The 22,932-nt window shown below is 47.0% G+C and overlaps 10 protein-coding genes across 10 annotated transcripts; 6 read left to right on the plus strand and 4 right to left on the minus strand.

Moving 5' to 3' along the window:
• Positions 1–2,535: 2,535 nt before the first annotated feature.
• On the minus strand, positions 2,536–4,285 carry IAQ61_011739 (uncharacterized protein; the record flags this gene model as incomplete). The annotated part of the gene is made up of 3 exons (XM_066099328.1): positions 2,536–2,778; positions 2,869–3,678; positions 4,190–4,285. The coding sequence occupies 3 exons, from the start codon at positions 4,283–4,285 to the stop codon at positions 2,536–2,538; spliced, it is 1,149 nt and encodes a 382-aa protein (XP_065950847.1).
• Positions 4,286–6,053: 1,768 nt separating this feature from the next.
• On the plus strand, positions 6,054–7,870 carry IAQ61_011740 (uncharacterized protein; the record flags this gene model as incomplete). The annotated part of the gene is made up of 3 exons (XM_066099329.1): positions 6,054–6,490; positions 6,596–7,168; positions 7,615–7,870. The coding sequence occupies 3 exons, from the start codon at positions 6,054–6,056 to the stop codon at positions 7,868–7,870; spliced, it is 1,266 nt and encodes a 421-aa protein (XP_065950848.1).
• A 613-nt stretch (positions 7,871–8,483) lies between these two features.
• IAQ61_011741 (uncharacterized protein) lies at positions 8,484–9,165 on the minus strand (the record flags this gene model as incomplete). The annotated part of the gene is made up of 2 exons (XM_003844261.2): positions 8,484–8,654; positions 8,926–9,165. Coding segments are annotated over 2 exons (411 nt in total), but the record flags the coding sequence as incomplete, so codon positions are not given.
• Positions 9,166–9,851: 686 nt separating this feature from the next.
• IAQ61_011742 (uncharacterized protein) lies at positions 9,852–11,058 on the plus strand. Its single transcript, XM_003844262.2, has 3 exons — positions 9,852–10,322; positions 10,370–10,552; positions 10,604–11,058. Exons 1-3 carry the CDS (start codon positions 10,190–10,192, stop codon positions 10,606–10,608), a joined length of 321 nt encoding a protein of 106 aa, XP_003844310.1. The 5' UTR covers positions 9,852–10,189; the 3' UTR covers positions 10,609–11,058.
• A 102-nt stretch (positions 11,059–11,160) lies between these two features.
• On the minus strand, positions 11,161–12,036 carry IAQ61_011743 (uncharacterized protein; the record flags this gene model as incomplete). The annotated part of the gene is made up of 1 exon (XM_003844263.1): positions 11,161–12,036. The coding sequence occupies one exon, from the start codon at positions 12,034–12,036 to the stop codon at positions 11,161–11,163; it is 876 nt and encodes a 291-aa protein (XP_003844311.1).
• A 1,085-nt stretch (positions 12,037–13,121) lies between these two features.
• Positions 13,122–14,677, plus strand: IAQ61_011744 (uncharacterized protein). Its single transcript, XM_003844264.2, has 2 exons — positions 13,122–13,936; positions 13,986–14,677. Exons 1-2 carry the CDS (start codon positions 13,373–13,375, stop codon positions 14,442–14,444), a joined length of 1,023 nt encoding a protein of 340 aa, XP_003844312.2. The 5' UTR covers positions 13,122–13,372; the 3' UTR covers positions 14,445–14,677.
• Positions 14,678–15,439: 762 nt separating this feature from the next.
• Positions 15,440–16,202, plus strand: IAQ61_011745 (uncharacterized protein). Its single transcript, XM_003844265.2, has 2 exons — positions 15,440–15,615; positions 15,679–16,202. The coding sequence occupies exons 1-2, from the start codon at positions 15,483–15,485 to the stop codon at positions 16,077–16,079; spliced, it is 534 nt and encodes a 177-aa protein (XP_003844313.1). The 5' UTR covers positions 15,440–15,482; the 3' UTR covers positions 16,080–16,202.
• Positions 16,203–16,349: 147 nt separating this feature from the next.
• Positions 16,350–17,708, plus strand: IAQ61_011746 (uncharacterized protein; the record flags this gene model as incomplete). Its single annotated transcript, XM_003844266.2, has 1 exon — positions 16,350–17,708. The coding sequence occupies one exon, from the start codon at positions 16,350–16,352 to the stop codon at positions 17,706–17,708; it is 1,359 nt and encodes a 452-aa protein (XP_003844314.2).
• Positions 17,709–18,492: 784 nt separating this feature from the next.
• Positions 18,493–20,632, plus strand: IAQ61_011747 (uncharacterized protein; the record flags this gene model as incomplete). Its single annotated transcript, XM_066099330.1, has 4 exons — positions 18,493–18,679; positions 18,746–19,047; positions 19,097–20,331; positions 20,449–20,632. The coding sequence occupies 4 exons, from the start codon at positions 18,493–18,495 to the stop codon at positions 20,630–20,632; spliced, it is 1,908 nt and encodes a 635-aa protein (XP_065950849.1).
• A 711-nt stretch (positions 20,633–21,343) lies between these two features.
• On the minus strand, positions 21,344–22,582 carry IAQ61_011748 (uncharacterized protein; the record flags this gene model as incomplete). The annotated part of the gene is made up of 1 exon (XM_003844268.1): positions 21,344–22,582. One exon carries the CDS (start codon positions 22,580–22,582, stop codon positions 21,344–21,346), a length of 1,239 nt encoding a protein of 412 aa, XP_003844316.1.
• Between the last annotated feature and the right edge of the window lie 350 nt (positions 22,583–22,932).

Here is a 22,932-nt window from a genome sequence, read left to right on the forward strand (position 1 = left end):
TAGGGTAACCCTCTAAAGAAGAAGAATCTAACCTTGCTTTTATATAGCTATTTAGATACTAGGCAGGTATTGCTATATACTATAAAATTAGTATAGTAGTCTAAGAGACCTAGGAAGTTTCTAGAGGCTTCTTATATATATATATCTAGGAAGGTTTAGGTACCTATCCTTTAGGCTATATCCTAGTCCCTCTAGTGCTCCTTTATAGCTTCCTGCAGCTCCTCCTAGTCTTACTTCTAGTAGAGTCTAAGCTTCTTTATAAAAGTTCTATATATAGTATTATAGAAGTCTAGTAGAATTTTTAGCTAATCTACTTTATCTAGCCCTCTATTTTCTACCTAGTAGTTATAGTTATCTAGGAACTCTATAACCTCCCTTCCCTAGAACTAAAAGCTAGTTTTCCTAGGCCTTATAGGGATAAGGACTCTTCTTAAAGGTCTAGAGGTTTCTATTTTAGTTAACCCTAGGGTAATATTACTTTCTCTAGGTATTATTCCTAGTAAAAAGGATAGGCTTAGTTAAGGTAGTAGGCTTCTATAAATATTAAAGGAGGTATATAAACTAGTAATATTAATTAAAATTATTAGATAAGTTAGTATCTACTTACTTATATTACTTCCCCCCTTTTCTATCTCTTACTTTTATAGACTATATTTTATTTTTAGTAGATTCTTATTATATTAGTAACTTTAGCCTAGCCCTATTTTCCTACTAATAGCGCACACTATCTTATAGCCTTTGCTATAGCTTTTCTATTAGTAATAATATTCTAGGTGTTCTAGCACTTCTAGTATTACTAATACTTCTTATAGTTCTAATTATTCTAATAGTTCTAGTTATTCTAGTTCTAGTTGTTCTAGTTCTAGTTATTCTAGTTCTAGTTATTCTAGTTATTCTAGTTCTAGTTATTCTAGTTGTTCTAGTTCTAGTTGTTCTAGTTCTAGTTATTCTAGTTCTAGTTATTCTAGTTCTAGTTATTCTAGTTATTCTAGTTCTAGTTATTCTAGTTATTCTAGTTCTAGTTATTCTAGTTCTAGTTATTCTAGTTCTAGTTATTCTAGTTCTAGTTATTCTAGTTCTAGTTATTCTAGTTCTAGTTATTCTAGTTCTAGTTGTTCTAGTTGTTCTAGTGTTTCTAATGTTTTCTAGTTAGCCTCTTAGTATTATTACTCTATTCCTACTAACGCGCGTTAGCTACGTCCTAATATAGGCCTACTATTTTTGCCTTAATAATATTAATTATTAATACTACCTATTTTTTAATTTTTCTCTGCCCTCCTTATACTTAGAGAAACATCCTCTTAGTTATATGCTACTAGGCCCTCCCCTTTACTAAGATAAGATAAGTTCCCCTTAGGCTTTGCTATTTAAACTATTAGGGAGAGTAACCTATTTAAATAAGGAGAAGTAGGAGGGGTAAGGTTTAATAGTAGTAATCCTATAGTAGAGGATATAGGTTTAATATAGAAACATAAGTAAAAAGATAATATTATAGAGTTAAAGTAAAGTCCCCTAGAGTTATCCTTATCCTATCCTCTAATCCTTCATGCCTTTATACTATTTAATCCACCTAACTTTTTAGGCTAAGCCTTGTTTTTCTCCTATACATCCCATACCACGGCACAGTATAGGCTATTAATTAGGTAGGTTAGGCCTAGGGATAGGATAGGTAATAACGTACTAGTAGTTTATATAAGGATACTAAAAAAAAATCAAATACTATTATTATTATACCTAATACTTATATTTTATTTTTTATAAACTACTTTATATACCCTACTAATAGGTCTATTATAAACTACTTTATTTACTCTACTAATAGGTCTATAGTAAACTATACTATATTAATACTATAAAAAAGTAAACTACTACTTTAAACCTATTTATAGGTATATATAAGGTTAGTTTATACCTATATAGTAAACCCCTAGCGTACTATTCTATAGTAAACAATTTTTTACTGTAGTGTCTATCTATAAAAAGCGCTTGTAAAATCTTTATGTGGGCGGTGGGGGATCGCCTACCAGACACCTCCAGTGACCACATCCACTATTAATAAGAAAGCAGCTTAAATGTATTTGCAAAGTGTTATTGTTGGAGATTTGACGCTGAAGTGATGTAGTCAAGGGAACATACGTCTGAATTTTTTCAGAGACATTGCGGGTAAACGGCAAATCCGCTACCGGTATCAGCCACTCGTTTCCAAAGCTACTTCTAAGCGTATATTGCATTACCCCAGCTGTCTATCTGATATGTGTGGGAATCTATTAAAATATACAATCTAATCTGAAAATATACTGATTGTTTTCATAAGGTATATTGCTGGAGATACGTACACTCTGTACAGACATGTGACTTCTTGTTCGCGATGTTGATTATATAGCATTTGTGTCATTATCAAAACTAATGCTCGAACATGGCCCAGCTACCGACACTAAACATCCATTCAAGTATTCCAACCCTATCCGATGGGGCTGTCAAACGTACTTGACACATCATTAGACGTTCATAAATCTCATGGCACTTTCACTTATGCTAGACTTGATTCTCTGTGTCTGCAAGCTGGAGGTGATTCTCCACGTCTGCACGGCCAACTTCCTCGCCAAGCCGGTAGATTTCCATTATGTCTAGCCCGTAGAACAGTTCCTCTTGCTGTCTCTTGACCATATCAACGTCAGCTGCCTTGGCGTCTCGCTCCGCTGCTAGAGCTGCCAACTGCATGTCAAGGTCGCGAACATCCTTTTCTAGCCTTTTTTCGGTCCTTCTCAGGGTGATGAGCTGGTTTAGTGTCGTTGGAGGCTCGGCAGTATATTTCTGTGTTCAATTAGTGACTCTTCATCAAGAGATCGACTTGGGTCTGATACTTACAGTAAGATCTTGGCCCTGCGCAGCTCTCAGTGTACAGAGCGCCTGATGTCCCTGGATATCCTGTCCTGTGATGCTGAAATCCTCCTGAGCTCCTAATGAGCGGGATAGTGAACTGCTCGGCTTTTCGCAATGCTGTGATTGCGCTACCGGTATGCCTCCGTTGAGAGATGTCTCGTAGATGGCCGAGCACGCAGCTTCCAGTTCGTCTCGCATACTCTTGCTCAAAGGCAAGCCACCCAGAGCGATTTTCTCAGCGTCGGTATTGTTGTCATACTCGACCAATTTCTGAAGGAAGTAGTACCTCGCAAGCGCGAGAATCTTGTTCAGCGAGAACTGTGTCCGACCAGGCAGCGCGAAAGCAGCAGCAGGACGCGACAAGCGCTTCACGATGTATGAACCATCGTATCTAGCGTGTTCGTTCCCTCTGGTCGCATGAGAATGGAACTGTATTTCTGCCCGACCGTTAATCCCAGGTAAGGGATAAAGGTGTATCAAAACTTTGCGTTGCGAGCCGTCGCATCCTTCCTCTGTATAGCCCAAGAGAATCGCAAAAGAGAGACCGTCGGGGTCATCCAGTGGTTGTGTCTCAACTTGCTGCAGCCGCGCATGCTCGAGACATGCCCCATTGTTGCCCAAAGCTGCGCGAAGCTGTGCAAGACTGTCTGCCGCAGTCACCATGGCCTCTGTGCGCATATACGGCTGTTGAATTTTGGGTCCCCGGATCTGATTCCTTGATCTGGTTGATGTTGTGGGTGGGGAGGTTTTGGCGACCACTGGCGGCTTTGTTGATGGTGTTGCTGTGAGCAAACGCTCTCAGTTGTATCAACAAATCAACAAAGGCTCGAAAATGGCTAGTATCACGAAGTCAGAATCTGTAGGTACCTTTGCACACTAAATAACAAGAAGTCAGAGTAACTTGATATTGCTAGGTTTGGATAGTAGCTTCATTCGTCGTGTATTGCAATGTCAGGTTGCTAAGTTGTCATCATCGAACCAAATGTGTACCTAGGCAAAGTAGTAAGAGACCGACAGGATATTAACTCGCCTTATGTGCTAATAATATCGTCGATATATACTAATGAACAAAATGGAAGTCACAACTATCATAGTACATCGGGGTTTGTAAAATATTGCCTTAAAGTTCGCTCGGAACAGGTATAAAGCCCTACCAGACTCCCGCTATACACCATTTGGCAGTCTAAACAATCAGTTCCTGCGATTAAGAGTCCCTTGCAAGATTTCACCGGCACTAATCTTCCTTGCTATCTTCCTCATCCCCGGACAGTTCTTGTTTGCGCTGTCTTGTTGTCTACTCTGTTACGGCCTCTAGCTGTTCACTGATCGAATCTATCTGCTCAAAAAAATTCTTGTAGTCCTGATTAATTGTGAGTTCCAGTCCCTGAATTGAAGCGGACATCTTGGTGACGCGATAACTTGCTGGCTTATGCATCTGGCCAACGCTCTTGGACGCGCTAATCGGTAGTCATGCGTCGAGACTTTAACCGCCCAAATGGATTAACGAGAATTTTCTTAGGTCTTTAGTGATAAATTGAACTTGGCGAGGTCATAATTGGACAGGCGCTTTGAAGGAATTTGCCATTTCCATGTCGTTTTCGACGAAGTGTAACTATCCTTTTCAAAGACGCGAGGTTTTCAGTCGCGACAGCGTTTAGTTGCTCGTCTACCTTGGCACCAGACTGAACCTTGTAGTCAGGTAGTTGTCGAAGAGGTCGTTGGTAGCTTCCGACCGTAGATTGCTGCATATCAGGTGTGAAAAGTACAGAGTAAGGTTCAAGCTCATGTAATCGAAACTTCAGGCAGGCTTCCGTCAGATGATCTGTGAATTTCTGGTTGATCGGAATGAAGTTATGTACCGGTACACGGACAAGAGGCGATTTATTCGCCACTGCAAGAATATAAAATTCATGAGTGCGTACATATGAGGTCGGCTTCTGGCTATCATGAACCCCTGTTCAAGTTTGATCATTTCGTCATCAATGTCTTGCATCCATGTAAACCGCGTAATGAAATTATCATAACGGCCCATACAGCGACTGATCGTATATGAATCTGATGAATCCATGAAGAATGCCGGGCCAATTACCGGATTGGAGCTTGGCAGCAAGTATCCATATACCTTCTTAGTTGGCCCTTTCGAAGCGTGAAAGCGATATAGTCCGATCACAATGCGCAGACGCGCTTAATACGGTCTATGATGGCTAGAAAACTCGATAACATTAAGCCACGGTAGATGCGATAACGGTTCTGAAGGAACACGCTGACACAACAACTGGAAAGAATTGGGACTAGATGGTCCTATGCACTTTTCCTCCAATGAATCTTTCAGGCTGATTTGATCTGGAAGATGGCTGACTAACTAAGCAATGCTTTGGGCTTGTCTAGGACTACCACCACATCAGTTCACCCAAACGTTTCGTTGCCCAATTATGATGAAGTTCTGCCTTCGTCAGTTAAGATGACACGGGGGATGCATTATAGGTCAGATAGAGCCAAGATTATATGTAAACCACATGTAAATGCTCCTACATCAGCTCATTATAAGGAGGTGACTGAAAATGTGAGCACCCATCCTGACTTCTATCCATCACGATGAGTGTCAATAGAAATGTATGTAGCTTTGGTTTGGTAGCGACAGTGGTGGCGATAATTGAATAATGAGCTTAGCATCGCCCATTTTAGAGGTCGTCGTCCCTCACTTCTAGCCCAATACTCCGCCCCGGTCGCCGTGTAGATAAGACACAGAGCCTTGGGCTGTGGCGACATAAGGCTGGAAGGGAAAGCTGCTATCGAGAGTACCGATCAAGGTAAAGTCTTGATCCGTGCCCTCTTGACTATAGAGGTTCTTCAGTAACCATGGTAGATTCTCAGCTGTACGGTTAAGGAGTTGTTTCATTGTATCTCATGTCGCTCTTCAAAGTGTCTCAATTGCTTGGTGGCAAACTCATCCACGTAGATGTGCGGGGTTTCTGTCCAGTCCTCTGTTTGCTAAAAATACCGTAACCCTCGTAAACACTATACCCCAGCTGCAGCAGTGCAGCCTTTCAACATGTATTTAAACAGCCAATTAAAATAAAGAACGTTGATAGGTCTACTTGTGCGTCGACATAGCCCCTAAATATGACGTTGTTGAGATGCCCGCTAGCTGAGCACACATGGTGTAACCAATGCAAGGCTGGCCCCCAAATAAAATCCAATATGTGTTTGCTCAAATGGGTGACAACACTATTTCGCAGTATTTAACTACGAGACGGATTCTGGAATCCAAACATCACCATGAAATCAAATTTCAGTCAAATCGCTTCTCAGGAAAGCTCCGTCTACCTTGGGATCTAGACAAATTACCGGTAGTCTCTTGGCCCCATTTCCGGTTTGACCTTTACCACAACACTCCAGAATGGAGGCCTACTCGTCACTTTCCTCGCACTCTTCGTTACTTTCGCCGGTACCTGCTGTTGGACAATCGTCTCATTTGCCATCCACCAAATGTTGAGCCAGCAGGCTCCCCAGCGCGCGATATACCACCAGCAACAAGCAATACTTCGCAATTCTGGTACCAGTGCTGCGGCGTTCTGGAGACTCTCGAGGATGACATGGGCCTGGCGTAGGCATAACTCTGTCGCTTCGTTTAAGCGTACATTACTGCCGTTAGCTTTGAGTCTAGTTACTTTCAGCGCTTTCGCCATCGCTGGCGTGTTTTCATCGAGAGTTGCTACTTCGAGGGGCGGCGAGGTCCTCATCGCCGGCAGCAAGTGCGCTATCTACAACAATTCTCTAATAACAAATCAGAACTTTGGCTAGGCCAGGCATACTTGGCCAATAGGATTAGATCGAGCGCTAACTATGCATCGAGCTGCTATACTGGTTCGAGGTCCCCAGGAGCCTGCCGCACTTTTATTCGAGATACCCTTCCTTTCAAGATTACACGTAAAACTCCCTGTCCTTTCCCAGGGAAGGACCGGATATGTCACTCTTCCGAAGGAGCCATCCGTCTTGACTCCGGTCTTCTCAACAGCCACTTCGATCTAGGCATTAATTCTCCGCCATCCGCGAGGTTTCTCTACCGAGCAGTTAACGAATGTGTACCATTGCGTAGCGAAGGATTTACGTACTTGAACTCATCTACATCACCAAAAACCTTACAATTCCGCTACGGAAGCAATCCCAAAACCTGTAAGACCGATAGAGATGGGTGCACTTGGGAACTCAATTTCGGAGAGGCCAATGATGTTAACAAAAGCTATGAAGACAGCTTCGACGAAATTTTCGAGTACAACCTTAAGTAAAATCTTCTGATGACCCAAAACTTCTCGAAGCTGACTTTATTCACTAGGGTGATTACACATTGGGACGCACCCTTAAACACCACTGCAAGAATCACGTGGGAACCGATCCCTGAACTCTCGGTTTCGAACGCAGATGTCAGCGTTATTTTTCTCAAGATGGATGGTATGAAATTTTACGCACCTGTAAAAGATCCGTGGTTTAATGCGGAGCATGGGCCTTTCAACGCTAGTACTGTCGTTGGAAAGATGTCACTTTACTCCAGCGATCAGCCAGCACGTGCCTTAGCCTGCGTCAAATCTGCAGCCCTCTTCTTACACAGAAAGAAAGATGTACGCCCCTGCTAGGGATATACGAGGCCATCGAGACTGCATCTTCAACGATATTCCCGCAACCAAGCCATAGGAGAGCATTCTTATGGTCGGGGACCTCAATTCTCTGGAGGTCGAGTGGTGTTAACGAAACTATTCTGACATTAAAGGGCGGAGCCCTAAGAGCAAGTGACTCTCTTTCAGCGGTGGGGCAATACGCTTTACCCAGCAATCAATGGGAGCTTGAGCTTGAACATTGGTTCAGACTCACGTTAGCCGACTTACAACGAGCAATGCTTGACCTTGCAACTGAGCCAGTCATTCCAGAAGCCGGCGAATTTCACACTCCGCCTTCTTTCGCTGAAGAGCGTACTGTTTGTGGCAACTAGAAAATTCGAAGCGATTCCTACACTTCATTCAATGTCCTTGGACTCATTTTGATCCTTTCCATTGGAGGCCTAATCATGCTCATCTCCGCCATCCTACCTTGGACCACTGAACGTATGCAGCGGAACAAGAATGCATTTTCTAGCATAGAGTGGGTCACGAATGCTACGCTACAGCTTCAGCGGCTCGCACACGAGGCGATCGGTGTAGGAGATTGGGAAGGCGCCTGTGATGATTATCCACGGACGAGAGAGAGCAGTGTTCTAGCTGTGCTTGATATCACTGATCGAAAACATCCTGTTTTGAGATTACCACAGGCTGCAGACATCAGGAATGAAAAAGAAAAGCATCGAATGGCGAAGAGAATACAGTAAAACTAGAGAAAAGGGACGAGGACGAGGATATCGAGGAATTAAGAAGAGGAAGCGCTTGAACTGGTTGCATAGTCTTTATCAAGTGTTTGAACACCGCGTGTATCCCCTGGCCGTGCTCAGTGTTTTTACATGTGTCAGATGTAGAAATAAGTTCCAGGGAGCAATGCGTAGGAGGGCACATTGATAGCAACTGTTTTAGAGCACTTCTTACTCACGGTTTTTTTGAGTGTGGATAATGGTACTAGTGTTCTGTTATGAATGAAGTACAATAACGAGAGTATTGAGAGACGGCTAAGCAGCCAGTTGTGCGAATACCGTAGTCGGGCTCCTTCAAAGTGTTTTTCGGTATCCTGTAGGCCCTGGTGGCATTGTACATTCTCACAATTATCGATGAATCGATCACAGAACCTGACTGCGCCCTGTTCTTAAGTAACTTCAGTTAGGTGGTGTTATGGATTCCGGTGAAGGCCTAAACATGTGCCTTAGAGATAGCCTTGCCAACCTTCGTGTCACGTTAGCATTACCGGTATCAAACGAGGAATCTACTCAGAGGAGTGTCACCTTCTGAAACTCTGATGTAATCGTTTCACTTCAGCGAATATCTGCTCAGTCTTTCGGGTTGTAGACCACATATATCTCCAGCCAGGCACCCTTCTCTCGAAGCTTGACGTGCAACTGCATACGATGACAATAAGTGAGACTTTGCATGACTGCAAGGATGTTGAATTACTGTCAATACTCGCTTGGTGGGGGCTGGCAACAAACTCGCGATGACGGCAAAGAGTCATCGAATAACAGCACGAATTGATTAACCGCAATTTGGCACTACGAAAATTTATGCATAGTGAGGTAGATCTGGTTTTCAGTGTCGTACGGTCATAGGTGGGTGGATCGTTCAAGTAATCAGACTGTATTCCCAGTACCTCTGCAAGAGTGCCAGGAACCATGTTAGTCTTGTGTGGACGCCAGTGCGTTCACACAACTGCAACCTTTTCATGAGAAGAATCTGAATTCCACTTGTATTACAGAGATACCCTGCTCGTAATTGTAGGTTAGCAGACCGTTTGTACAATTGTTGATGTTGGCAAGGTGAGATCTCTGGTGTGGAGGTGGAAGGGGGTGGAGGGGAGGGGATTGCCCCACTGTCTGATACTAACTAGAATTGTTTAGCTTAGCTAGACAGTCAACTGGTAACCTACTCTACTAGATACCTCTATAGACCCATATTACCTACTGGTACATACAACTCTCCATCCCACAATTTCTCACGATACTAATAACAGTCTTGTTCCAATCGAACCAACCGTACGCATTCTCCAAACTACACACAGAAACGACCCTGCAGCATTTCCCCCCCTCACGTTCCACTTTGTCAGCCACATATGACACAATTGGGTATCACAGGAATGGTAACCAACGCACAAGGCCCACTCATGATGCACGTTGAGGTCACGCCACTCTGATCAAAGCCACTCACACTTAGCCACGCAGCGCATCCGAGCCATCCGTGGCTGAGCGTTTACATGGCAGCCTTGGTATGCCCGACTTCATTTCTCGAATTCGGCGGCGCATGGATATGGTGTACTACAAGGTGTCGCTTACTACTTCCTTTATGCGCACTTATGTATTCACAGACAGTGACCAAGCCGGAAATACGGCACCTGCTGCTCTGCACCTCACCAAACGGCCGTGGATGACGGTGGGATCAAAACACATCTGCAGTGGCCATTGGTACTCGACGGGCGTAGCTCGTTGAATAGCGCAATTTTTCGTTTGCTCCATGGCACATTGCTTACCTCTCTTAGTTGGAAATTGGTCTGTGTCTCCTGTAGAGCTCCCGTTTGAGTCCTGTACTTAAGTAGAGCTACCTCCACACGCTGCTGGAGAGACTCACTTAACCTGAATACTCTTCTCACTTCACAATCAAACCGATTTCGAAAACTCATCATGACCTTCCAACACTCCGCTGAAGATATCCGCATCGACGATGGTCACATCCTAAGGGCCCGCCTCCGAAACGCCGAAGGCGAGTTGAATGATTCTGAGATTGATCTGAACAATCACATTGGCAACGTCGATGGTAGAGCAATCACAGTCCTTTGTAATCTTTAATCTTGACTTGCTCAGGTAACTTTGTCTGGGACGGAGAGAACTTCTCCCACTCCGCTCAGGACATCGAGTTCACTATCGAGGCTGATGGCGAGGCCGCCGTTCTCCGGGCGTCCCTTTCTGATGCTGAGGGTAACCACGAGACCCGGGACATCAACCTGGGCGAGCGTATCAGTAATAACGACGGCAACTTTGAGTACAGTATGTTACCTTTTCGCAAGCACAGAATGTTCGTGCTAACGCTGAGGCAAGACTAAATGAAACCACTAAATGCAACTCATCTTATCGCTTGGCGAAGCTGACCTTGAGCTGACCCAGCACTCCACATCCGGGGAGCAAAGGATCAGTAATATCCTTTTTTAAGAGAGCCGCGATAGTAATTAGCAATATCTATGATACGACTGCTCAGTTATGAAATAGCAGCTATTACCACATGAATTACTTGTCTATGAACTGATTCGAACTCTGGCGCGTGGATTACTTGTGTGATCAAGATGTCGTAACACAGCAGCATCTCAGTCGTTTTGTGAGGGTATTGACTTACCGTGGTAATATCAGTTTGACCATGACCTGATTACGGTCAATCGTACGGAATTATTCACAATTAGTGTAGGACGCACAAGCCTATAGTCAAAGATTGGAAACACCGGTAAGTTGAAGCCAGCAAAGTTGGCATCCCGCCTCATCAGATGTTACTCACTCAACCCATTCATTGACAGCCTAGTAGCCACAATCAGCTGCATGCTTCAGCCCCAAACACGTTGACATTGATACTGTATATGTCATTGATCGTAAACCTAACCAAATGATTACTTATCACTAACAACAGTGAATTGAGCTCCATGTTCTTGATTCTCGGCTGTCATTACCAAGCCCGTCTTAGGTTCACCAAATACCCAACCTTCAGAACGCATTCTTGCAATGTCAGGTTTTTGCTCATTCTCAACGGCACTGCGAGAGCTCAGTTTATTGACATCATGTAAATCAATCCAGTCTCGCAGGCCATGTGCTACCTCGTCTGTCTCGTCCTGGCCTGGCTCTCGCACGAGGGGCAGATCGTCTGGTAGACTCCAGCGCGCGATCTTCTTCTTTCCGATTCCGTCTCCGCCGTCAAGTGAGCCGAAGGTCCACCATTGAATTCGCAAGTTGTCAGGTACAATCTTGTATGTGTCTCCGGGTCTTAAAAAACGCTTCATCTTCTCCTCTAAGGATTCGCCTTTATCTCCCAATCGCAGGAGCAGTTTTGAGGGCGTTAGCTCCCACATCACTTCTGCGTGACCTTGACTAACAGGCGGAATGGTAATGAATCTGAAGCCGTTTTCTTCTCCTCGCTTGAGCAAGTCTGGATCGCCCGATACACGTGTGATGGTAACCCGTTTGGTGGGTCGAAGTGGCAGCTCTGGGGCTGGGCATCCTGGGTCTGGGACTGTTACTTGAGGCGAGGCCATAGCGCGACTAAAAAATGCTCCCTCAGATCCAGGCGTGTCTACTTCTAGACAAGAATATTTCGTCATGATGGTAATCGCGCGATCAGGAAACGGAGATTTAGTTTGTTTGATGGTGGCGATAAGTTTGAGAGGTGTGGAAGGGAAGGCATCATCGATGGATAGTGTGCCAGGAGGGCTGATGCTAAGGTGAAGGGAAATGTGGACCTTCTGGTCATTCTCTTGCGCGTTGGGCGCCATAGTCAAAGATCACGTGAAGATTGTGTCTGGCTTCCTTTGAACGAACAACTGTAGAAGATAGTGATCTGTCATGTATAATGAGGGTGGGCTGAGGTTAAGCAGAAAATGTAAGACGAAGGCGAAAGCAGTACGTCATCAACGAAAGTATCGTCAGCCTCGGAGTGCGAAACCTGAATTGGCTATTATCAAGGTGAGTAATATGGCCTATTTTGCCTCTGAGTCGAGTTGGTTTTCAACACTAGGCTGGGCTATGCTGTTCAGGCGCACAATATTAGACAATTAGGCGTACTTGGTGGTGACAGGCCAAATAACCATGGGACCACCGAGAGGTGGCGTGGATTAGCTACTAACTAGATAGGGCAACCACCGGCGAACTGTCTTACAGTTCACCAGGCTTTAATTACCTTAGCGCGTATTTTAAGTACTAGCGCTTAGCTGATAACCGTCTATGACCTAATTTAAATTCCTTCTCAAGTTATTTCAGAATTAAATCTGTGGATAGAGATAGAGACTTAAGAGATAATCAGATAGAGAGAGCACTTTTTGAAGATATTTGATAACTCTTACCCTACTGTAACCCTAACCCTACTCTAACCCGAACCTTACTCTAACTCAAACCCCTAAGTAATTAATTTAGTGTTAATGTAGAATTGGTTTGTGACTTTTAATATCACGCTAGTAGTATTCTATACCAGCGAGGGGCGGCAGCGGGCTGACGTGCCCCGTTGTTAGCGCCATGCCACCTCTCGGCGGTCCCATGGCCATGTGGCCTGCCTGAGGCGTCCTTGAAAGTGACCACTTGTGACGTGATAAATGCTAAGAGCGAACGGCTTTGGATACACAAACAATCACGTGTGTCCGCTGAGCTGTTAGGCATCCTACACATGCAGGCATTGAGGAAATAGCGATGACCAATTCAGCCCGCATGTCTTATCCCACGAGGCTGACCGGAGCGAACTGACCATACCATCGCCTAAGCGAATATACCGGTACCGGTAGGCCTTGAAACAGAACAAAGCATCTTTCTTCACTCTTGCACTGTCGTACTATCCAAGCATAGTAGCTATTTCGCAACTGTCAGCCACTAAGCAGCGACAATCCATGTGATCGTGAGCCGCATCCATGTGAAGGTAACATCTTCGTGTGTATCCAGTTGATTCGGACACCGACGTAAATCCTCGCCTCCATGCCAAATGTACGTAGTCGCGTTGGATGTTGTTCCTCACGATCCTACGCAGATGTTCAGTGGAAGGACGCCTCACTACACACGGTCTCTAGGTAGGATCAGTGCGTTCAGGACGTTCAAGATGTATAAGAAGGTCCATCAAGAACGACTATGAACCTCATCTCACATCTCTTTTGTATCATCAAACCAGAAGCTTGCATCTCATCCACATTATTTCAATCGCCCACCAGCAATAAGAAAGCCTTCATCGCAATGCACTTCACCAAGAATTCTGTCGTCCTCCTGGCCGGAGTTACAGTTGTCACAGCACTCCCGTTCGACGACTCCAAGGACAGCGTACATCGACTGTTTGCCCGCGGAGCTCGTTACGCCACAAGTTGTGACCGGAAGATCCCTAATAGAGACATCACCTATAAGGAGAAAGCCCAGAAAGCCTTCACTGATGCCTCTCAGTTGGCATCAACTACACAAGATGGCAAGGACTCTAATGGAAATGCCTTTACTGAGAGTACCGCATTTTCTCATTACTTTGGAGATGGAGACAAAGATCAAGTCAAGCGGATGAACCAGGTTATTTATAATAGCCGCCTTCCCGTCGACGACAATGATGGCGGACAAGGATACTGGATTGACATCGCATGTGGTTCAGATCAAGACCCGAATTGCGGTACTTCAGTCCTTGCGGCTACGAGTCCAAAGCCTGGAGAGTCAACGGTATGTTTAAGATCGTAAAATGAGTTTGTCTTATCTCTGACGTTAGTAGATGGTGCTATGCGACCGCTTCTTTAACGCAAACACCGTACAAACCAAGCAAGACCTTGACACCAAGAAAATTGGGACACGGCGCGGCCAGTGGTGCCAGACAGGCGAAAAGTTCCCTTTCTTTGAAGTCGCCGGCCTTACGATCTTCCATGAAATGACGCATCTGCACGATGTTGGGCAGAGGGCAGGATTAACTGCAAGACCTGATCCGGATGGTTATGACTCGGCTGGCACTGTCGACGTCTATGTCAAGGGAGGCGATGACGATCGCAAGCACTACGACGGCATGGAGCCGTGGCAAGCCGCAAGGGAGCTGAAGCGCCTATGGGATGCCTACAACGCCGACAACAGCCAATACAAGCCTACTACGCCCACAACTGAGAATGCCGAGAGCTACGCGGCTGCTGCGCTGGAGTTTTACTTCCTACGCTTCTGTGAGTGGGACACAATCTTGCCTTAAGGCAGGGATTGGGCCGGCATCTATGCCGGAGGAGGGAGGGAACGAGAGCATAGCGCTCGTGCTTTTCATTTGTCACTGCGGCGGTAACGAAGTTGAACAATGTACGCACCCACTGTTCGTATGTGAGCGGGTTTACACTGGTTGCTACTCATCCTAGCGTCTTGGGACTTATCTTTGCTAAATTCGATGTCTCATAAGCCCTAAAGTAGTCAATAACATTCTTTACATTCAGAACTTTCCCCGCATTAACGAAACATACCTAGATACGCCCAAGGTGCTACTCTCCACCTGCTTTAATTCCGCTTTTGGGGAAGACGGATAAAGAGTAGTTCTTGGACGAGTTGTGAAGCGTTCTTCTGATAAATCTATCCGCAGGTTCCTAAGAGGTTACGTTTTGAGAGTTACGACATTGCTTGATTCTGCGGTATTGGGTCCTGTTATAATCTTTTGCTGAGACAGGTATCAAGAGCTAGGCCTGTTTCAGTGTTGGATGCGTGAATGTGCAATACTCTCAATGATGGATACCTAAGGTAGATGCGCGTGCTGTGTCATCGGGCAAATCGGAAGCAGGCTTTTTGAGGGATTTCCATGTCTCGCCAATGTTACTGAGATTGCCCGTGAACTGCTTGGATCGCATGGAGTTGGCACACGCTTGAAGAGATGGAAGATCAGCTTAGCAATCAATCGCTCCGTACGTACTTAAGACCTGGAAGTCTCCAGTGGGGCAGAACCCACGTGATCTCCTGTTGAGAGTTTCACGGTTGATTCCGTCCTTCCCCGCGGTTCAGATTCACATTGGGAATGGTAAGGTTCTGTACTCTGTTAGCGCTTCATGGAGTAACAAGCGGACCGGCGAGTCTCGGGCTTTCTCCCACAGTATTGCGCCATTCCGCCCCGCAATTCCGCCATCACCATCAATGGCTTTGCCATACTGTGTAGAAAAAGAGTGTGCGAGGATTATCCTTCAACATGGCATATTTAAAAGGTACACTTTCCCCAGTGTATTCGATTCTGCATACTAAAAAGACTACCTGAACTATGTGGCCTACTCCTCGAACACCAACTACCAGGCCGATCGGGCAACAAAACCTCGAAGAGGGTAACGAAGAATATGCTGCATGCTTTACGCAGGGTCATCTCGCCCTGCCGCCCAGCCAAAAATATGCAATCCGTATGTGAAAATCGTATGATGACAGCTGAGGTTGTTTGTTGATACTAACATTTCCCTACTCAGTGACTTGCATGGATGCCCGCATCGATCCCGCGGCCGCCTTTGGCATCCCTCTCGGCGCAGCCCATGTCATCCGAAATGCAGGTGCATCTGCTCGCGAGGCTTTCCGATCTCTTGTCATCTCACAACAACTTCTCGGGACCACGGAAGTGCTGCTGGTCAAGCACACCGGGTGTGGCATGTTATCATTCGAAAACGAATCAGCGCGGGACGTTGTGAGGATACAAAAAGGCGCAGCTGCTGCGAAGGAGGTTGCGGATCTCGATTTCCTTACATTTACAAGCCTGGAGCTAGAGGTCAAGAAAGATGTAGCATGGCTGCAAAGCAAGGCGATTGAGAGTGGTATCACCATCTCAGGCTGGATTTACGATGTAACGACGGGCAAAGTACAGCGGATTGTATGAGCGATGATTCTTTTTGTTTTTCAATGATATCCAACTCGTTTCATGTTCGATCGTCGTCGATGTACAGATCATGCATGTACTCTTCTATAGCCATTCCAATGGGATGAACTAGGCTGTTTCGAGATTAGCGCCAAACTAAGCAAAGTCTCCGCGACTGGAGCTGTTCTCTCGGCTCCGCTTTCCACCTGTGAACACTCCACAGCTCCCTTATCAAGGCACGAGAAAACGACTTTCGCGAGATAATATTCATGAATGATGGATGATGAAAAAATGCCACCATGTATGAGCCTGCTCCAGCTGCCCGATGAGCTTCTTCTGGAGATCATGCGTCACCTCGATAGCCTTCGCGCCTCCGAACCACAAGCTATCGCGATGAGCAAGTTGAAAGAAGAGAGAAAAAGGCAATCAATCAATCAAGAAAGACGGCTCGCATTACATTCACTTTGTCTGACTTCTCGCCGCTTGAGACGGATAGCTACGCCTGTACTGTACGCGTCATTTACCAGTACTTCGACCTGGAAGGGGATGGAGCACCTTACATTGTTTCATCGAACAATCTCTGCTGAAGTTCATCTCGGGGAGCATAGATCTTCATTCTCCAAGTATGTTCGGTACATCGAGAACCGTTTCTCCGACCATCTGGGCAACAATCTATACGACGAAACTGAAGAATATGACACCATACAAATGATTGCACGTTACTTTTATCTACTGGCAGAGATAGTAAAGCTTGCACCAAACTTACAGCATTTGTGCGTGGTAAGCCTCGACACTGAGGACATGTCTTTCTGGCAATTCATCCTTCCCCCTGCCCTAGCCGTCGACCCAGCGATTGAGCATGCAGTGGTCTCACACGTAAGCTTCAGCAAGCTTGAGACCCTGTGTTTTCAGGTCAATACATCGAGTTACAGACACAACACTAGGAACGATTGGTATGCCCGCATCGTTTTGACCATGAAATCTGCACCTCTGCTCAAGGAGGTGCAGGTTTGCGGCATTGAGTCAGACGACGACCCGTCTGCCGCATCGGCAACATCATTTGTTCCTTTTAAACAATTGCGGAGACTTGATATTACCAAATGTTTCCTCAAAATTGAGGAAGTGGTTGACCTGTGGCGCGCTTGCGAGGGCTTGCGACACGTCACCTGCGAATGGTCGTATCTCGATTGCATGACTGAGCCTCCGTTCGGGCTCGTCCCAGGCCTGCTGAAGCATGCGGAAACATTGGAAACTTTGCGTCTCGACTTGCGAGAAGTACGCCTTGACCTTCCCAGGCCGCCCAAGCGCCTCTTCAACTCATTCCGTGCCTTTATCAATCTTCAAAGCTTGACTATTTGCGAGAGATTCACTTCGGACGATCATTATACTTGGGAAGGTCGAATTGCCGATCTATTACCCGTCAGTCTAGAGAGTTTGACGATTCTGCGATATGAGGATGGTCTATTCGAATTTGGCTGCCATGATGATAGAACCAGGAATCTACGTCACCTGGCCGAAGATTGTCCAACAGCTTTGCCGCGACTTAAGTATGTTGCTGTACATGACTTTCTCGAATTTCATGCTTCAGAGCTTCGATGTCTTTTTAGCGATGCTGGCGTTCAATTTGTCATTGTTCGCGAAACGCTATAATTTTGGAGCGCACAAAAATAGACAACAATATCTTGATAGCAAGGCTAAATGTGCCCCTCACATAAGCTAGCTGCGGTGTCTGGGTAAACAAAAGGAGGATCCTGTGACATCATTTGGACTTTTTCGATCGGCAGGACCAAGTCTTACTTCACCTGAACTGGCGGCCTGGCTCATATTCTGTTTGCTCAAGATCAGGTTGTGTCTTACGCAGCAAAGGAAAGCCTATCAAGAGAGATAGTCGCCACCTGCAGTCTTCGGCATATACATGGTCCTGGCTCACTTACTTTGCTCATGTGCGTCCCGTTTGACTCTGGCTCTATCAGGCTCACTCTTAAGGTGTTGTCGCCTTTGAACGCGCAGTGTCGACCAATCATTTGTTTTACCGACTCCCTATCCCCAGAGCTTGATCAGCCGTGAATCCGTCTCTCAGTCACAACGGTGAGAGGCCGGCCCCACTTTGACGGGCGGACCCAGCTTTCACCTGTATATAGAGCGAGCCAGCTCACCTTTTGCACACACCCCGACTATCCACTCTCCACTCTACCTCACAACAAAATACTGAGTTCATTTACAGTACTACCTCGTAAGTGCTTACCCAATTCTGATATCATTATCGAGAGGATATTGTGGACCAACAGGTAGGCAGACCAAGAGCATCTATTGTTTGTTGTCCGTTATTATACGGGCGCGCCGAAAGCTTCGATTCATATCCTGTTACTTCACGAATACGCCGTCATAATACAACACAGCTTCTACCACTTTCTGTGCCCTGGCAAAGAACGAGATGGAGCCCAACAACAACGACAGCGTCTTGGAGAACGTTTCTGCCAGTGAGGCTCTCGTCAGTGCCAACAAGAAGGTTCTTGAAGGTGACGAGGGCGTCGAGTCAGACGAGCTGCTGGTACCTAGCAACGATTTCGAGACCGCAGGTTCCAAAGGCAAAGATGCCGTTGGCCTGAATTGCAAGCTCGGTAATGTTCAGACACTTGACAGGATTGTTGAGCTGGCTACTGATAAGTCGATGCTCACGTCAACAGAGGAGCCGGTCTTGAAGAATTCGATCGTTGCTGATATAGCTCCACTTGCTACGTCCGAATTTCCGATCGAACCATCAACGGCCGGGTGTGAAGAGCGACATGATAATGCGACAGTCAACGCGCAGCAAGGCCTTCAAGACAAGTCACTACCTCCACAAACCGGTGCTATCTCCCCAAGCATCGTCCCAGAGAAGTCGGCTAAGACGCCAGCATTGCCCTCTTCAAGTGGCAGTGTACCCCCTCATCTTCGGCCCGCTTATCAAAAGCCTATGCAGCAAATGCATGGTCTACAAAGCTCTAAGGTAATTGTATGTGGAATTTCTCCACTCGAGCACATCTGACATTTTACAGCACTCAAGCTCCACACCAGTCTCGCCGCACAATCAGCGCATCCAGGACTTTGAGTTACGTCCCCGCCAACCTCGGCAGCTCCAAATTCAGCAATCGTTTCCTCGCTATGATGCCGGTGATAGTGAGCAGGTCGCTCGTCTACATGCACAAGTCATGTCATTAAAGAATGTACTTGACGCAGAACGTAGAAGCAGCGCGAACATGCGCAAGAGCATCGAGTTGGAGCAGCGGCGCAAGAGCGATGCTGCCATGTCGAGCCTCCTGACCAACCTTATTCACGCCCAGGAAGAAGCTCTGGCGAGCAATGCGAGGGCTGAAGCTCAGGAGCGTGACCTGGAGCATCGGCGCAAACAGATCTCACAGATGGAGGTGTACTTGGCTGAAGGACAAAGGCAGATGCACGAAAATCTTGGGAATTTTCATCGAGAATCTTCTCGATCTATGAATGTCGTGGACCGCGAGTTGATCAAGCGCGAGGAGGAGCTGGCTGCTAATAGACGATTAGCCAACGCCCATGGCAAGCTCAAGATGCGTTCTGATCGGGTCCGCCAGCGTGAAATCGTCCAAGAGATTCGCGAGCAGCAGTACAAGATAGCCACCCGCGCAGCCCTGGAGGCCGAATTCTACGAAGCTACGCAGGCAGTTGCGAATGCCAGCGACATTACCGAACGCGAGTACAATCGCGGTTTTGTTGCCGGCAAGGTGGCTGGTCAAGAGGCCGCGAAGATTGCTGCGCCCATCGTTGAGCAGAGGGATGGCTCGATCGAGGGCTATGCCGCCTACCACCGACAACAGATAGCTCTGGACAACGCTCTTCACGGCCGCATTCCGCTGAACGATCCGGAGCTGGCTTTCTTGTTCGATACCGGGCACCCTGGAAATCTGGTTGCTCGTGGCGTGCAAATGGGTCAGATGGGCGCGATGACGGCGACGGTCATTAGACAGAGCGGTACAGCACATGGCGAAGCCACCACCAGTGTCATCAATAGCGGAGCAGAGACCAAGCCCAATGGTAATGGTATCGGCGTATCTAATGGTGCCAACGGATCCTACAGGATCATATCCCAGCCTGTCCCTACCATCGCCGCCGCCGTCAACAAAGCAACGCCCCCCGCGAACCTCATTCCCATTTCAAACGTTCATAACGACAATCATAACGCCACCCCTCCCACCCATCCAGTACCTACCCCTCCTTCTCCCCTCCCTGCCTCCCTAAACCGTGAGCGTCCTCGAAAGTAAGTCCGCACCTCACCCTCCACCCCCTCTCCCTTCCTCACAAACAACCACAACCACCCCAAACCCTCCTTCGCCACACACCACGCACACTAGCTAACGCCTCTCTCTCCCCACAGGATCCCTGCCGCTCGCCCCACCCTCGCAGCTGAACTCCGCGGTGAAACACCCATGCACAACGGCTCCTACATTCTCGCGAATCGCGCTGCAGCAGCGGCCATGGAGTCCCGGCGTGAGGATCCGCCTGCGGGTAAGACAGGGCAGTTTGCAGATGTCGGGCCGGACCTGCTGGAGTTTTACTAGGATGCCTTGGTTGGTATGCAGGTGGCTGGCATGAATAAAGTGAAAAGGATTTTGGGGGTTGGGTAGTGAGCGACGGACGGAGTCTTGGGAGGAAGGTATGGGGAGAGAGCAGGTATTCAGATGGATGTCCTCCTGGATATATCATGGGTTTTCCGGAACACGATGATAGGTTTCCTGGATTACAATAATGGTCTTTCCGGGATACGATGCTGGTTTTTCTGGATGACAATGATGGTCCTTCTGGAATACTTTAATGGTTGTTCTGGAATACATCATCGTTTTTGCCGGAATACGAGAATGGTTTTCTAGAATACAATATTGGTTCTTTCGGATTATAGTAATGGTTTTTCTGGAATACAACCACGATTTTTCTACAATACAATAACAATTTTCCTCACACGCTCTATCCAACTTTTGTGCATTGCCTAGCTTGTACCCCTACATTCACATGGTGCTCGCATACCAGTGCTCACGGCATTACCCACCACAGTCGCAAGCAACGGCACGCAAGTGATCAACTGGGCATATGTTTGAAATGCGTGATTGTGTATTTTCGCTCGTCGTGGCATTGTGAAGGTTTTGAGTCGTGTGAGTACTGCAAAGTTCCATGGAATGGAGTACCTTTTGCATGCGGATACTGATGTATCATATAAATAGGTCTGATGGGGTCATCTTAGGCGAAGACTGCCATTGCTATGCCTACTAACTTATTCACCGGCCATTGACGACTGCTCCGTGGCCCCTCTCGCCCAACATCTTCTTCCTCAACACTGGGCCGTGATATCTTGAATTCAATGGATCTTCACTCGGTTCCTTTGCTCCTTCTCCTCTTGCTTCTTGCGTCCCATGCTGAGTCTCAGGCGACTTAGCAGGCCACTTCTTTGCAAAATCCTGTGCTCCGCCGCCAATTGCTTGCATTTCCTTCTCGCCTCGTCCACCCGCCACATACATGCCCAATGTTTCCAGCAAGACCGTCTCTCCCTGCTGCCTTCTTTCTGCCTCCCACCTTGCATATTCGTCCCACCACCACTTGTGCGTTTCCCCGTCTTTCCCCAGATACCCCGCTGTGCCATCCTCGCTGACGCGCGCCGCCCACGGCTTGTCGACAATGTAGTGGAGTACTGCGACCTGGTCGTCGCGCCAGATATTAGTATGCCAATACCGCCATGTCTTCAGCGCGTTGGTTTTCCAGCTCAGACTGCTCCAGCGTCCATCAAAGGCTTCGTTTAGGAAGTCCTGATCTGGGAACTTCATCGCTCGGAGCTTTTTGTTGCCCAGTTCCTCGAATTTGGCTTTTACGAACCGCGAGAGGGCGGCAGAGGGACGGTACACGAAAGTTCCACTGTTGAAGTTGCCGAGGGTCGCTGGCTGTGGCGCTACCGTGGCAAGTTGGTCGGGCGCTGTGGGTCTCGTCATTGCACAGTTCTCTGGTTTCCAGTCGTCAGGAGCCCAGGAGTCATGATCGAGGTTGCACACACAAGTATGTACCGCCATGACCCGCATGCCATCCCCACCCTTGAGATACTCATCATTCGCCTCACTAAACACAAGCGGACTCGGATCAGAAAAAATCATCATATCAGCATCTAGCCAACAAATTCTCTCAAACTTCTGCTCCATCTCGTGCAAGTCTAGGACCCGGAGTTTGGCCCATGTGTCGATGAAGCGCTCGGCGACCATGCCGGATTCTGTCCCATCTTCTGGAAGGCGGAGATGAGACACGGGGTAGAGTACTATGTTTGAGTGGGCGGCTTCGCGTTTGAAGGCGTTGACTGAGGTTTCGGGCAGAGTGTCGGGCGTATAGGTGATGATGAGTGGTGTGTCCGGGGAGTGCTTGTGTAGTGTATAGGCGAGGAGGATTGCACCAGCGAGGTAGGAAGGGCGTGTTAGTAATGTGACATACGCATTTTTTCTTGCCGTTATTGTACTGCCATTCTGTTGGGTTGCCATGATAGGCAGGGGTGGAAGTTGATGCTGCTCTGGATATCGCTCACGCTGACGCAACAATAGGCTCCAAACTTGGACGATGGGAGGATTGGTCGACGGACGGGAGCTTCGTTGTGTTTGTCGATTAATGTATTATAATGACTTTTGAGATACTTCGCACCTCCCAACAATGTCGACGCGTGACGTCACGACTAGTAGCGTTCCGAAACCGGAATGATTGGATCCACGGTCTCGGAACGACGATTAGATCTCCATCAGAAGAAGTGGGTGAGGAAGGTAGTTGTTAATACCGACATTATAGATTGTGGCATTACATGTCCGAATGGCGGGTATCATTACGAAGCTCCTGTATA

The sequence above is a fragment of the Plenodomus lingam genome (assembly GCF_022343315.1).
Source record: "Plenodomus lingam strain CAN1 chromosome Unknown scaffold_20, whole genome shotgun sequence".
Lineage (NCBI taxonomy): Eukaryota > Fungi > Ascomycota > Dothideomycetes > Pleosporales > Leptosphaeriaceae > Plenodomus > Plenodomus lingam.

What these genes read in the sequence shown, in the direction of transcription:
- IAQ61_011742 (XM_003844262.2), top strand. Translation starts at nt 10,190, where the DNA reads ATGACCTTCCAACACTCCGCTGAAGATATCCGCATCGACGATGGTCAC. An exon ending in TCACATTGGCAACGTCGATG is followed by an intron (nt 10,323 to 10,369) that starts GTAGAGCAATCA and finishes TGACTTGCTCAG; the next exon opens with GTAACTTTGTCTGGGACGGA.
- IAQ61_011745 (XM_003844265.2), top strand. Translation starts at nt 15,483, where the DNA reads ATGTGGCCTACTCCTCGAACACCAACTACCAGGCCGATCGGGCAACAA. An exon ending in CAGCCAAAAATATGCAATCC is followed by an intron (nt 15,616 to 15,678) that starts GTATGTGAAAAT and finishes TTCCCTACTCAG; the next exon opens with TGACTTGCATGGATGCCCGC.
- IAQ61_011744 (XM_003844264.2), top strand. Translation starts at nt 13,373, where the DNA reads ATGAACCTCATCTCACATCTCTTTTGTATCATCAAACCAGAAGCTTGC. An exon ending in CAAAGCCTGGAGAGTCAACG is followed by an intron (nt 13,937 to 13,985) that starts GTATGTTTAAGA and finishes TGACGTTAGTAG; the next exon opens with ATGGTGCTATGCGACCGCTT.